The sequence below is a fragment of the Carcharhinus amblyrhynchos genome, chromosome 6, assembly GCF_965287045.1.
Source record: "Carcharhinus amblyrhynchos chromosome 6, sCarAmb.v2.hapA, whole genome shotgun sequence".
NCBI classification, from domain to species: Eukaryota; Metazoa; Chordata; class Chondrichthyes; order Carcharhiniformes; family Carcharhinidae; genus Carcharhinus; species Carcharhinus amblyrhynchos.
Window position 1 is genome coordinate 49288552 of NC_137329.1, and position 15320 is coordinate 49303871.

At 39.5% G+C, this 15320-nt stretch overlaps 1 protein-coding gene across 1 annotated transcript in view; it reads left to right on the forward strand.

Annotated features, from left to right (window-relative positions):
• The first annotated feature begins 692 nt into the window (after window positions 1-692).
• Window positions 693-15320, forward strand: part of LOC145343913 (triokinase/FMN cyclase-like) — an 88041-nt gene continuing 73413 nt past the window's right edge. Inside the window, exons 1-2 of the mRNA XM_080190432.1 lie at window positions 693-897; window positions 11393-11503. Of these exons, the coding sequence (XP_080046558.1) occupies window positions 693-897; window positions 11393-11503 (316 nt within the window). The remainder of the gene's footprint in view (window positions 898-11392; window positions 11504-15320) is intronic.

Below are 15320 nucleotides of genomic sequence, written 5' to 3' on the forward strand. Positions count from 1 at the left end.
AAATTCTGACCATAGAACACAAAACAAGGAAGTTATAATAAACCTTTATAAAACACTGGTTTGGTCTTAATTGGAATTGGGATGTGGTATGCTGGCAGGGCCAGCATTTATTGCCCACCCCTGAAGGCATTCAAGAGTCAACCACATTGCTGTGGATCTTGAGTCACATGTAGACGAGACCAGGAAGGATGACAGATTTCCTTCCCTAAAGGACATTACACTGTAGAATGTGAAAACCTGAGGGAGGGTGCTGAAAAGATTTATGAGAATGATTCCAGGGATGAGAGAATTCAGTTATGTGGCTAGCTTGGAAAAGCTGGATGTTCTGATGGAAGGGTTGAGAAACTGATGCTGATTTGAAGTGATAGGCAAAAGAACCATAATGACACAAAGAAGAAAACTTACTCTGCTGTGAATGGTTAGGATCCGGAATGTGCTGCCTGGAGTGTGGTGGAGGCAGTTCAATTGTAGTTTTTGAAAGGCAATTGGATAAAACACCTGAAGTGAAAAAAATGCCAGGTAATAGACAAAGGGCAGCAGAGTGAAATTTCTGAGGTACTCTTGTAGAGAGTCACCACAGACATAACAGACTAAATCACAGTCTGTGATTCTAAGATACACTGTGAGCCCCAAAACATATTTTAAAGTGATCAATAAACTGATTTTCGTTTTATTGAGAGGAATATTAAATTATGTTTTTGCTGCAGCGTTCAAAGAAGCTGATAAACTCTGTACACAATTGTGTTGATGATGCATTGGATGGACTCGTGGCCTGCAATGTAGGAATGGAACTGCTACAGGGACATCGCGTAGTAATCAGGTCTGACCTAAAGAACATCAAAGGGAAAGTGGCCTTGCTTTGTGGAGGAGGATCAGGACATGAGCCTGCTCAAGCAGGTAACAATGATCAAGCTTGATTCCAGTGGATTTCTCGCAGATTTTTTAGCTAACCATAGATCATAGGTTTCTGGGTAGAGCACTGTTTAGTTTATTCTATTGGTAATGCTTTGACCACTGAGTCAGAAGGTTTTGGCCTAGTCCCACACTCAAGATTCTTAAACATTAAGGGACAGGTGCTTTATGAAAAATCCCCAAAGGAGTCATCTGACTTTGTGAATGTCAAAGATCCTTTGGTTCAGATTTTTTGATGAAGTAATGGAGAGAGTCGATGAGGATAGTGCAGTTGATGTGTATGTAGACTTTCAAAAGGACTTTCAAATTATGTTAATATTACACCACACATTAAGCCTGTTAACTATACTAAAGTGCTAAGGGAGTGAAAACAGTTGTTTTTTTTCAGACTGGTGGCTGGTATCCAGTGGTGTTCCTCAAGTTTAAGTGCCACAATCACTGCTCTTGAAATATATTCATGGCTTGGACTTGAATATACAGGGCTCGTTTTCAAGATTTGCAAATGACACAAAATTTGCAAGTGTACTTGTAGAAGGGGTTTTCCTCTCAAGGCTATGTATTTGCTCAGACTTAAGCGAAGTACAAAGACTCAAAATGCAGTGTACTGATGTTGAAGATGTGACTTTACTTAACCAGACAATTGAATGGGAGAGTGATATGAGGAAGCCCTGCACGCAAGGTATAGAATGAGGGCAGCCGGATATCAGTCTGAAGAACAAGGCCCCTGTGAAAGCAATTATACATTCCCAAAATCATATTGCCTACCTTTCCGGCAGGCATTATCCAGTAAGCGTTAATGCAGTCAATAATCATCCTGTCATTAATTCCAGCCAATAAAAATACACATCATGACCTAATGGCCTACCATTTGTTATAAAAATTAGGACGCTACCTCCCTTCTGTTGCCCAGCAATATGGAATGCTGGATAGTGAAATGGGAGAATGATTCTCACCAAATTGAACCTACAAGACTCTCGTCCAACCCTGCTCGCCACCTGCGTTATCTCTCAAAGTTGTTTGACCCTATTCGTAAGGCTAGCATTGGTAGCCATCTTGTTCCCGACCAGTGGTGATAACGTTACTGCTTTCAGTAAATTTATTATTTCTTCCTTCTCCCTGTATTTTGCCAGTGACTGAAGTTTCACAAAATGTAACCAAAAGCAAAATGCATGCATCTTGTAAATTCAAAATACATGTTTTAAATGAGAAATATTTGTTAGTTATGTAGAGCTGTCTTTTGTGACAACAGCCCTGGCTGGCTTATGTTCCCATAATCCAAGGTCATTCATTCTAAAGTGTCAGTGTTCCTAAATCAATGGTTATGTGTGTATTAGCCCAATTGGCACCCCCCCCCCCCCGAATTCAATACTGAAGGTATAAGGTATTGAAAATAATAAACAGTAAGGACATAGTCAGGCAGGTGGAGTGGTTGGACACATGGCAAATGAAAACTCAATGCAGAAAAGTATGAGGTGATGTATTTTGAAATAAGAATGAGAAGAGACAATTTTTGCTGAACAGTACCTAAAAGAAGTACAAAAACAAAGAGACCTGAGGGTGGTTATTCATAAATATGTGAAGTCTAACCAGTCCAGTGTTTGTGCTCCATTTAAGCTTCTTCCCATCCTCTCATCTAATTCTAGCAGCATAATCTTCCATTCCCTCCTTCATCATATACTTACCTAGCTTACTTACAAACATATATATATTATTCACCTCAACTCCAGATCTAATGATTTGTATATTTGTAGTCCAGATCCTTTTGCTCTCCTACTCTATGCAGCTTCTTAATTCCCAAGTAATATGTAGCTTCATTTTTCTTACCAAAGTACATTGCATTCACTTATGTTAAAATTAATTTGCCAATCATATGTTGATTCTTCAAGTTTAGTAATATCTTTCAGTTTATTGCAGTCCTTCTCAATGTTGATTTTCCTTCCCAATTTGGTGTCTTGCTCATATTTCGGAATTGTGTTTTTGTTTTTGTTTCTGAAGTCCAAATCCTTAATATATTTGTGAAAAACAATGATACTGATCTTTGTATGGCCCCACTTCTTCGCATCTTCCACTTTGTTACCTACCTCTTCCCCAATCTCTTTTTTTTGCCATTCACTCCACCAAATATCCATTCTGCTAACTGACTCTTGACTCCACATGCTCTGCCCTTTTTCATTATGTGGTACTTTATCAAAGGCCTCGTAGAAACCTAGCTAGATAAATTACGTCTGCTACATTGCCCTTGTTTACCCATTCTGGTTTTAATTAGATTTGAAAAGAAATATATGTTAATTTTTAAATTATTTTTATTTTAGTTTCTAGATGTTTTTAATTTATACTTGAGTCAGGATTCCATTATTTTCCTACGACCAATGTTACATTGACTATTCTACAGCTTTCTGGTTGTATTCTTATTTCCCCTATGTATAGGTATGAAGCTAGCTATTCCCCAGTTCTCTGACATGATGAGCACAAAATTGATTAGAGAGAAAATATACTATGAAAGTTACGATCCTGAACCAGTCTCCCACATTTTTGGTGTGATCTGGTTAGAGACTTTTGTTCAAAGTAGGTAAATTTTGAGATTCTAGGTGCTTACTAAGAGAATCAAGCCAAGATTCCATGGTTTTTAAACAAACAAAATAAATTCTCCATACAAAGTAAGAAAAATAAAACAATTTGCAATATTTGTACTGTACTCTAAGATTTAGAATCAACATGAGATATATGTGAAAGAACAGACAAATTATGGTTGAACATACCACACTACACATAAATGGCAGAATCAACCAAGATAGATTCCATGAATTTCTCAGCAACCCACCTAGACATCAATGTCCACCATGAGTTAAACAATTCCATTTAAAAAATCTTGTCTCCCTCACATGACATTCCTTCCAAAAGTCACTCTAATACAGACTGTCTCGATGACTGCACACCTCCTGATAGTTTAATCTCTTCTGAGATCCTTCCACTGGCTTCCAGAAGCTGCAGTCCAGCACCAACTCAGAAGCACAACTCCAGTTCTTAAGGCACACCGAGCAGAACAGGACTGGTCCAAAGGGTTACCATTTCCCCAGTGAGCCACAGCACAGCATCATCAACTTTCCACTATATTTTCAGCTGTCCCCAGCATCTTCCTTGCCCTCAGTACTTGAAGCTTTCCAGAGTCAACAGCAGCACTTCAGCTGCCTGGAGCTTCACCTCATGTGTCTGATTCTCTCTGACTAAAGCTGACTGACCCTTGAAATGATACGGGTGATCAGTCAAAGCGCATTAAGAGGGTCCGTTGTCACTTGGCAGAATCAAATGTAACAAGCATTGGAACAATCTGTGTTCTGAAAGTTACAATATTCACAGTGCTATCTTACAAAGTACAGGGACAAAAAAAATTGATTTCATATCAAACTAGCAAGGGACATAAAAAGGAAGAGATTAGCAAAATTAAAGGTGTATTCTTTACTGGTAGAGGTCAGAGAAATTATAACGGGAAAGAGAAAATGGGAGAGACATTAAAATGATACTTTGAATCTGTCTTGACTATAGGAAAATACAAAAATATTACAGGAAACTTGGGATTTCATGAAAATGAGGAATTTAGGGATATAGTTTATAAAGAAATAGAGAAACTCATGCGACTTATAATTAACAAGTCCCCTAGGTCAGTTGGCCTGTATCTTTGGGTTTTAGAAGAGTTGTATAAGAGAGAGAGATAGTGAAATACAATGATTTTAATCTTCTAAAATTTCTTAGATTCTAGTACAGTCTGCATTGAGTGGAAGGTAACAATTTTAAATCCACTCTTCAAAAGAGGAAGAGGGGAAACAGAGAACTGTAGGCCAGTTAGCTTGACATAAATAACAGGAAAAGTGCTAGAATCTGTTATGGAAGATGTATGTTAAGACTAAGTATAGAGGATTGGATAGAGGATTGGTTGTCAAATAGGAGGTAGAGAGTGGGGGTTAATGGGTGCTATTCGGATTGGCGGTTGGTGACTAGTGGAGTGCCCCAGGGGTCGGTGCTGGGGCCTCAGCTATTTACCATTTATATAGATGATCTGGAGGAGGGAACCGAGTGTATGGTGTCGAAATTTGCTGATGACACGAAGATTGGTGGAACAGCAAATTGCGCGGAGGGTGTGGAGAGTCTGCAGAAGGATCTAGATAGGCTGGGCGAATGGGCCAGGAACTGGCAAATGAAATTTAATGTTGGCAAGTGCGAGGTGGTCCACTTTGGTAGGAATAATGGTAGGAAGGACTATTACTTACGTGGCGAAAAACTGCAGCAGGCGATGGTGCAGAGGGACCTCGGGGTCCTTGTGCATGAGTCGCAAAAACCCAGCCTGCAGGTGCAGCAGGTGGTCAGGAAGGCGAATGGGATGCTGGCCTTCATAGCAAGGGGGATTGAATATAAAAGTAGGGAGGTCTTGCTGCGGCTGTATAGGGCATTGGTGAGGCCGCAGCTGGAGTACTGTGTGCAGTTTTAGTCGCCACACTTACGCAAGGATATTTTGGCCTTGGAGGGAGTGCAGAGGAGGTTTACTAGGCTGATACCGGAGTTGAGGGGGTTGAGCTATGAGGAGAGGCTGAATAAACTAGGCTTGTACTCGTTAGAGTTTAGAAGAATGAGGGGAGATCTCATTGAGACGTATAAGATGATGAATGGGATGGATAAGATAGAGGTGGAGAGACTCTTCCCGCTCAGAAATGACAGTAGGACTAGGGGGCACAGCCTCAAGATAAAGGGGAGGCGGTTTAGAATGGAGTTGAGGAGGAACTTCTTCACTCAAAGGGTGGTGAATCTCTGGAATTCTCTGCCCGTTGAAGTGGTGGAGGCTGCCTCGCTAAATATTTTTAAGACGCGGGTTGTTAGGTTTTTGATAAGCAAAGGGATTAAGGGTTATGGGGAGAGGGCGGGAATGTGGAACTGAGCCAAGACAGATCAGCCATGATCTTATTGAATGGCGGGGCAGGCTCGAAGGGCTAGATGGCCTACTCCTGCTCCTATTTCTTATGTTCTTATGTTATGTGAGAAGGGTTGAACTGGCTCCCCTCTATTCAGTCTCCTTGGTTGGTCACAACAAAGTTTAAATTTTATTTTTCACAACGATATGCCTTTTCCAAATTAAAATATATTTAACTATTTATGCAGTGAGAAATAAGGAGCCAATCAAACAAGGTTTCCTTTAATAAAGAGCAACTTTATTAACCACTAAACAAGGCATTCGATCCTCATGCAGTCATTTGCGTTCTAACCTAGCTCCAATTTTAAAGTAGTTTGTTTTAAATTGGCAAAACAGGTACCAGAGATAAGGGAAGTTATATAGTCCAATAAAAAGTTAAAATAATATACAATTAAGTGTCCTTTGATTGCCCTCGAGGCGTAGATTTCAAATGTTTAGCTGGTTTCGTTCATACGATCAGATATAGAAGATGTTGCAAATATTATGCGATCTTAGTTTGTTGGTAGATTTCTAGCAAGTTTGCCTCTGAACTGGATCATGCACTTGGACCAAAATAGAGAGGAGGAGAGGAGCAGAGCATTCAGCCTGTCTCTTGTGCTGAAGTTTTTCTTCCAAATCTCTTTGCAGTGGCTGCAGCCAAATCTGTTAAACTTCACCCATTGTGTGTTTCTGAGGGGTTTTGGGTGAAGCTGTCTGTGGCAGCCATTGCTTAAATAGCCAGCACATTGCATTTTAATACCTCTTTCTTATACAGTGATGAATTTTGATGAATCTTTGAATTACAGAAAATGTTGTCACTTCATATTTCCCCAAGAATATCTTGTTTCCTCTTTCACCTGCACTTTCACGATAAGAGATGGCCTTGTATTTTAAAGTAGATTGTTCTGTCTCATTCCAAATTGGAAAATTTTCAGTTAGATAAAAGTTGAAAATCGTATTTTATAAACAGGCATGGCCTTGTGACACAAACATGACAGAGCACTTGGAGAATCATAACATGAATAGACAGAATCAACGTATATTTATGAATGGGCATATGTTTTTGACAAATCAAGAAGAACAGTTAAGGGGAAACCAGTTGAGGTAAGATGGGATTTTCCAGGCTCCCAGCTGTATGTTTCTCGGCAATGGGAGGCAGTGTGCCATTTGCTGGTGGCAGGATTCTCTGGTTGCCACGACAGGAATGTGCTACCAATGGGACCAGAGAATCCCTCCGCCGCGAATGGCTGGAGAATCCAGGCCATAGTGAATTTGCAGTTTCCAAAAGCATTCACAGCAGTGGTTTGCAGTGGGGACCTGGGTTCAATTCCGGCCTTGGGTCACTGTCCTTGTGGAGTTAGCATATTCTCCCTGCATCTGCGTGGGCTTCCTCTGAGTAGTCCGGCTTCCCCCCACAATCCAAAGGTATGTGGGTTAGGTGGATTTGCCATGGTAAGTCCCTTTTTTGTCAGGGATAGGATGGCGGAAAGGTCCTGGGTAAGATATTTTTTGTCATATAGTGGTGCAGACTCGATTGACTGAATGACCTTCTGCACTGTAGGGATTCTGTGATTCATGATAAGAGGCTGTTGCACAAAATTAGGTCACATGATATCAGGATGGAAAATTGGCTAATGAACAAAATATAAACACTAAATATTAAATGTGCCATTTTCAGGTTGCCAGACTGTAACTAGTGAGTTTAATGAGGTACCACAAGGATCAGTGCTTCAACTTTAGCTATTTACAATCCATTTCAATGGTTTAGATGAGGAAATGAAGCCTACTGTATCCAAGTTTGCTATTGATATAGAGTTAGGTTGATAAATAATTTTTAAGAAGGTTGTAATGAGGTTGTGAAGGGAAATAGGCAGATTACGTGACTGGGCAAGAACATTACAGAAGGAATATAATGTGGTGAAATATTAAGTTATCCACTTTGGAAACAAAAATAGAAAAACAGAATATTTGTTTAAATGGTTTAAGACTGAAAAATGTTGGTATAAAAAAGGCCAGGGTATCCTTGCACATGAATTACAGAACATTAACATGAATGTACAGTCAATGAGTTCGGAAAGCAAATGGTACGTTAGCAATTACTATTATAAAAGGTTTAGTCCAAAAGTGAAAAAGTCTTACTCCTAGTGTATGGGGCCTTGGTGAGACCACACCTGTAGCAGTGTGTATAATTTTGGCGTCCTTATCTAAGGAAGGATACAGCAACCTTGTGGGGCGTGCACCAAAGATTCATTAGACAGATTCCTGCTTAGAGATGATTGTCTTATGAGGATGCTGCCAGACCCATTTCCAGTATTTCTATTTTTATTCCAGATTTCCACAGTTTGAATATTTATTGATTATTTTGTGTTGAACAAGGGAGCTCAACATTAATACTTGCTAACACACTATTTATATATATATATATATGTAGGCTATTTGGCAAAGTGGGAAAGTAAGAAATCAGTTCAGGACAAAGCAGTCCACTTGTTTGGCAACATTCATTCCCTCCATACTGACAGACAATGACAGCAGTGTTACCATCTGCAAGATACACTACAGGAACTCACCAAGGCTCCTTTGACAACATCTTCCAAACCCAAAGCAGGGACCATCTAGAAGAACAGGGGCAGCAGGCACGAGAAAACACACTGCCTAAATGCCCCCCATCTCCCCAATCCACTTATCACCCTGATTTGGAAATATATAGCCATTCTTTTACTGTCACAGGGTCAAAATCATTCCTTAACAGCAATGTGGATTTACCTACACAAATGGATTGCAGTAGTTCCAGAAAATAACTCAGCACCATTTTCTGAAGGGCAATTAGGGGTGAGAAATAGATATTGGCTTAGTCAGCAATGCCCACATCCCATGAATGAACAGAAAAAAGGAGGATACAGGTTTGCAGAATTGTCAGAAGGATAACAGCGGTAACATGATGTCAACATTGTGAAGTGATATATTTCACAGATGGGGGCTGCTAAGAAAGGAGCATGGAAGAATATGCATATAATAGAAATGCACTGTAAGATATGGATGAATGTTACAGAGCTTAGAGTAAACAGTTTTGGTGATGGATAGGCACTGAGATTTGAAGTTTAGCTTAGCATTCAGAATGGGCTACAGATACAAATGATTAGATTTACCCAGGACTGTGTTGATAGAGAGAAGCAGAGAGTTGGGGCTCTGAACCAGGTGACTTCAGTGTCCCTGTTGTTTGGCTAGAGAAAATTCTGGTTTATCTGTAATTTATGTAAGATAAGGTCATTTAAATTCACAGTGGTGACATAAGGGTTGAGGATAATGAGGGGGTAGAGCTGGTAGTTGGCAGCATTAATATGAAAACAGTTTCTAAGCATATGTCTTATGTCATCAAGGAGTAACAAATAACTGAGTAAAAGGAAGGGTCTAAGATTGAGAGGAGAAGCTACTGTCAGATGTGCTGGCTACATTGAGACCAATAGGAGTGGAACTAAATTTGGGCAGTCTTCAGATGTGGACCATTGAACAGAGACAGTGGAGTTCAATAATGTATTGAAACACTGTGGAAATGTGAATATCTAACCATGCATAAATAAAGCAGTAGAAACTGGCAGCTTAGTTGATTAATGCAACTACTGATAGTATGAAGAAAATTAGCAAAAGCTAATTTCTAGAACCTCAGAACATTAAGCAATTTCAAACAGTCCCAAAAATAGGTCAATGACATGTGGTTATTCTGAAAATGTAGTATGACATAGCTTTGTCATGGCAGGAAAATACATGTATACCAAATAATTTATTTCAGCAGATTGTTTCAGAAGTTTCAGGGATTTTCCTTCATTTTTGAATAAAATTGCAAACTATTACTGATAAGTATTGATTCTTTCTGATACTAAGATCCAGACTTTCCCATTAGAGTGGGAACTGGGAATCAGAACACTTCCAAATATTCATAATAGAATTCTATCTCACTGTTGAAATCCTTGAAGCAAATTGAACTGATGACATCTTGCGCAACTGACGGCTGACTATTCTGATTGCCAGGTTTGCCATCAGCAAGTTTCAATGATCACAATGTGTTCTGCTGTAGAGTCTTTGTTTATGCAGGTCTCTGATGGAATCCCATTGTAAGCGATTGGCTGAATTTTAAGCCGCGCAAATAGATTAGTCTCTGTGGAAGTTTTAGACAGCTTTAGGGGAGTCTATACTTTGTTTTATTGAAAATTTTATAAGATTCTGAGAGGACTATGTGTTTTTGAAGTGGTTTTTGAATGCCTATATATTTTGGAAACTTAGGAGCATTAAACAGGATTATGTTTATTTTGACAGTTTCATTAGCATTGCAAAGACATCTCAATATTATAAGGCTCATGAGTTCATAGTGAATACTGTAAGAGTGTTTCAAAGGTTCAACAAATCTCTGGACATGTACTCTATAAGTGATGAAATAAGTGGCCATAGTTCCAAATGACCATAGACTGCTCTCACCTTTGAGGAGAAGAGCTGAATGGCAGTGATTTAACTTGAGGATCACTACATCTCAGGCGAGGGGCAAGGTTGAGAAGGCAGGTCTTCATGGATAACCTCAGGCATTACAGGAATTGACCTCACACTATTGGCATCACTGTGCATCATTAACCAACTGTCTAACCAACTGACCTAAACTGATCACTGTGTTAACGACATATTTAACTTATCACCCAGCTTTTAAATATGACAGTTTAAGTTAGCAAGATCTTGTCCTCTTTCAAGGTAAAACCAAATAGACAAACTCAGATTAAATTAGGACAAAGTAAAAGGGGCAGCTCCCCAAAATGAAGGGGAAAGCAAGATCCTGTATATCTACTTACTGAATGGTTTCCAAATCCACAACAGCCTTTCCCCAAGGTTTTTGACTCCTCTGAGATGCCATGAACCACATAGTCTAACCGGCCTGATTCACAAAAATATTGAGGGATCTAAAATGCCCACTTCCACATTATAGTAGGCAAGGGCATGATTGTGTGGGCTCACAGTTCACGCCCTAATCATAGGACCATAAAACTCTCATACAGTGGAAATGGGGGCAGAAATCTAGGAGTTAGTACACTCACAGTATCATTAAAACTTGCCCCCAATCTAGCACAGATAAGGCATGTAAATCTGATTAATTTTTAACAACTGTATGAATAATTTTAAGTGCCCAGGAGTCATTGTTTAAATCTCAAAATAGCATTCATGGTTATACCACATTTTTTTGTCTCCTCACCATTTTCTCTCACTACCCATACTTCAGCTTTACCCAGTTCATTCAGCTATTTCCTCATCTTTGATATTTTGGGTAAGGGCTCAACTGATACTTTCTGTGCCCATGATATGTTTTGTTTTGGCTCACATGTGAAGGATGAACATCTAGGAAATGTTTGGAGTTTACTTAAACACATGAAAGTATACCCCATCAGGAGTCAACATCTTCAGGATTGGAGAAAAGAAAATTAGAGGAAAAAAGTGTACTCTTCAAGGTATATTGGTGCATAGAAACTGTCAGAGCATTCTAAAGTTCATTTCTCTTCTCTTCAGGATATGTTGGAGTAGGAATGTTGTCAGGTGCTGTTGCAGGAGATGTCTTCACTTCTCCACCACCTGCAAGTATTTCAGCTGCAATCCGAATTATGGACAGAGCAGGAGCAGGTATGACCTTATGGAAAATGTAGAACTACAGAACAGAACACTACAGCCCCCGAGATTCTGTTGGGGGCTATCATTTCCAATGAACAGATTTCCGGCTGGAATGGAATTCTCACATAACATTTGAATTTATTTTCATTTCTGAAACATTGCTCTTTGTTAATATTCTTTTCAATGTTTCTGTTTAAAAAAATAGTTATTTAAGGTTAAAAGTACAGGAGTAGACAGTTGCTTTGAACCTATGAGCCATTCAGTTAGATCATGGCTGATCCATTCGTTTACTCCATTTACTCACCTTGATTCTTAATACAGCTGCCAAACAAATCAATCAATCTCAGTTTTGGAAGTTTCAACTGAGCTAGCTCAACAACCTTTTGCAAGCAGAGAGACTTCCAGATTTCTGGTAATATTTGTATGAAATTGAAGAAATTTTTCTGCCAACTCCTTTGGAAGGGCTAACTCTAATTATAAAGTTATGCCCCTTGTTCTGGACACCAAAGGAAATTGTTTCTCTTTACCTTAGAAAATCCTCTAATCATCTCAAAAACCTCAATTCGATTACCCCTTAATCTTCACGATTCAAAAAAATTCAAATCTAGTTTATGCAATTTGTCTTCATAATATAACCCTTTCTGATGAACCTGTACTGCTCTCATTCCAAGGCCAATGTACTGTTCCGGAAGTGTGGTTCCCAGAAATGAACGCAGTAATTTAGCTGGAGTCTAACCATGAATTTGTACCAGTTATAACATAACTTTATATTCAGCTGTATTTATATAAATGCCAACATTCTGTTAGTCTTTTAAATTATTTTTTCTTCCTGTCCACCAGCTATTAGTGATTTCTATAGTCAAACTCCATAGTGTCTCTGCTCATCCACAATTTGCATTTAGAAAATATCACAATCTATCTTTCTTGGGTCCAAAATTGATGTCTTCACACTTCCCAAAGTTTTTATCTGCTACAATTTTGCCCACTTACTTAATCTATTAATGTCATAAGAACATAAGAAATAGGAGCAGGAGTAGGCCATCTAGCCCTTTGAGCCTGCTCCGCCATTCAATAAGATCATGGCTGATCTGAAGTGGACCAGTTCCACTTTCCCGCTTTCTCCCCATAACCCTTAATTCCCTTGTCTGTCAAAAACCTATCTACCTGTGACTTAAATATATTTAGCGAGGTAGCCTCCACCACTTCAACGGGCAGAGAATTCCAGAGATTCACCACCCTTTGAGTGAAGAAGTTCCTCCTCAACTCTGATCTAAACTGCACCCCCCCTTATCTTGAGGCTGTGCCCTCTAGTCCTGCTATCCTTCCTAAGCAGGAAAAATCTCTCTACCTCTACCCTATCCATCCCTTTCATTATCTTATACGTCTCTATAAGATCCCCCCTCATCCTTCTAAACTCCAACGAGTACAGACCCAGTCTATTTAGTCTCTCTTCATAGTCCAACCCCCTCAATTCCGGTATCAGCCTAGTGAAGCTCCTCTGCACTCCCTCCAAGGCCAAAATATCCTTGTGCAAGTGCGGCGACCAAAACTGCACACAGTACTCCAGCTGCGGCCTCACCAGTGCTCTGTACAGTTGCAGCAAGACCTCTCTGCTTTTATATTCTATCCCCCTCGCTATAAAGGCTAGCATTCCATTCGCCTTCTTGATCACCTGCTGCACCTGCAGACAGGGTTTTTGCGACTACTTTGGGATACTACTAGTCATATTCTGTCAATTGGAATACATGACCATTATTCTAACATATGGATGGAATACTTTGCAGAATAGAAACATGTACAATATCACTATAATACATAATATAATTTAGTTGTCATAAGGTTGTTCTCCCTCTCCCCTCACCCTCCACCTTGCTGGTCCATTTTTCCAAACTTACTGAAAGGCCCATTTATTGCTCAACACAGGCAGTGACTATTACCCAATATTCACTAAAAACCTTCAACTCCCTCAGCTACACTAACTACTCATCATCAAACCATCCTTGTGTAAGGATTGTATTCCATTCTCCATTTCCTCCATATCTGTTGCATTTTTTCAAAGTAAACAATTTTTCATACTAGCACTTATAATATTTTGTCTTTACTCCACAACCAAGAATTCACTCAGCATGTAGTTGGTTTTGAAATGACCTAATTGTATTTCCTATTTGAAATGTTACAAAATTAAAGAAAGCAGGCCAGGATGGCAATCAGCAATGTTGCTGCTGAATCACCATGTGCACAACCATAGTGCAGGCAGGAAGATACTGTGCAGTCCTTAATCCATTTCAAATATTGCAATTGTGCAAAACAAAAGTAGATATCATGCATTCAAAAAACTGGCCATACATACACACAAAAATTTGCAATTAAAGTTTGCGATAAGGTGTCGCTAACTATAGCTGTAGCCCATAATATGTTTATCTTGCAGTGATAGAGGAGAACTTGCTTCATGGGATCAGGTTCAATATGGATGGAGTTGTGGATCTTGCCTTCTGCTGCAATATAGGCAACTTGAATCATGACAGTCAAGGTCATCTCCTCCCTCAATCTTTATTTCCTCATCTTCTTTTGACCAGTGTCACACAGAATCATATAATCGTTACAACAAAGAAGGAGGACATTCAGCCCATTGTGTTGCACAGACTGTCCAAATGAGCAATTGCTTGGTGCCATTTCTTCTTCCTCTTCCCAAAACTCTGTACGTTCTTCCTTTTCAGATAACAATATAATTTTCTTTGAATTCTTCAAATGAACCTATCTCCAACATACCTTCAATACCTGTGACCTCCAGCACCTTGAAGGACAAAGGCAGCAGTTGCATGCAAACACCACTACCTGCAAGTTCTCTCCAAGCTATACCTGACTTTGAACTACATCATCATTCCTATATTATCGCTGGATCAAAATCTTGGAACTCCCTTCCTAATAGCATTTTGGGTGTGCCTACACCAAATAGCCTGCAGCAGTTCAAGAGGGTAGTTCGTCACCATCTTCTCAAGGACAGTTAAGGACGGGCAATAAATGATGCCTAGCCAGCAACACCTATGCCCTATGAAAGAATAATTTACTGTATTCCATACCTTAACCTCTCCTGCATGAAAACTCTTTTCTCATTTCACTTTTGCATCTTATGCCAATTTCTTTAACTCTGTGCTCTCTCGTTCTGGTCCTTTAATGCGTGGAAACAATTTCTCCCTATCAGTTCTGATCAGACCTCTTATGATAGTGAATACTTCTGTCAAATATCCAAGGAAAACAATCCCAACTTTTCCAATTTTTCTTTATAACTGAAGTTCCTTTTTTCTGGAATCATTCTCATTTTTTCTTCTTTTTCCACTGACTTCACATCCTTCCTAAAGTGTGGCATCCAGAACTTGGCATAATATTCCACCTGAGGCCAAACTAGTGTCTTATAGTGGTTCAACATGTGCCATTATTAATAAAGTTTAAGATAATGTTAAGCACCATGCTCTCCCTGCCTGTCCTGCCAACTTCAATGACTTACGCACATACATACCTAGCTCCTTCTGTCTTGCACCCCCTTTAGAGTTGTACCTTTATTTCATATTGTCTCTTCATATTCTTCAAACCAAAATTAATCCCTTCACGTTTCTCTGCATTGAACTTCGTCTGCCCCTCACCTGCCACTCCACCAACTTGCCCTCTTTTTGAAGTTCTGCACTATCTTCCTCACAGTTTGCAGTGCTTCCAAATTTCATATCTGAAAATTCTGAAACTGTGCCATGTATGTATTTCAAGGTCTGGGTCACTAATATATATCAGGAGAAACAAGAGTTCCAATACTGACCCCTGGGGAACTCTAATACAA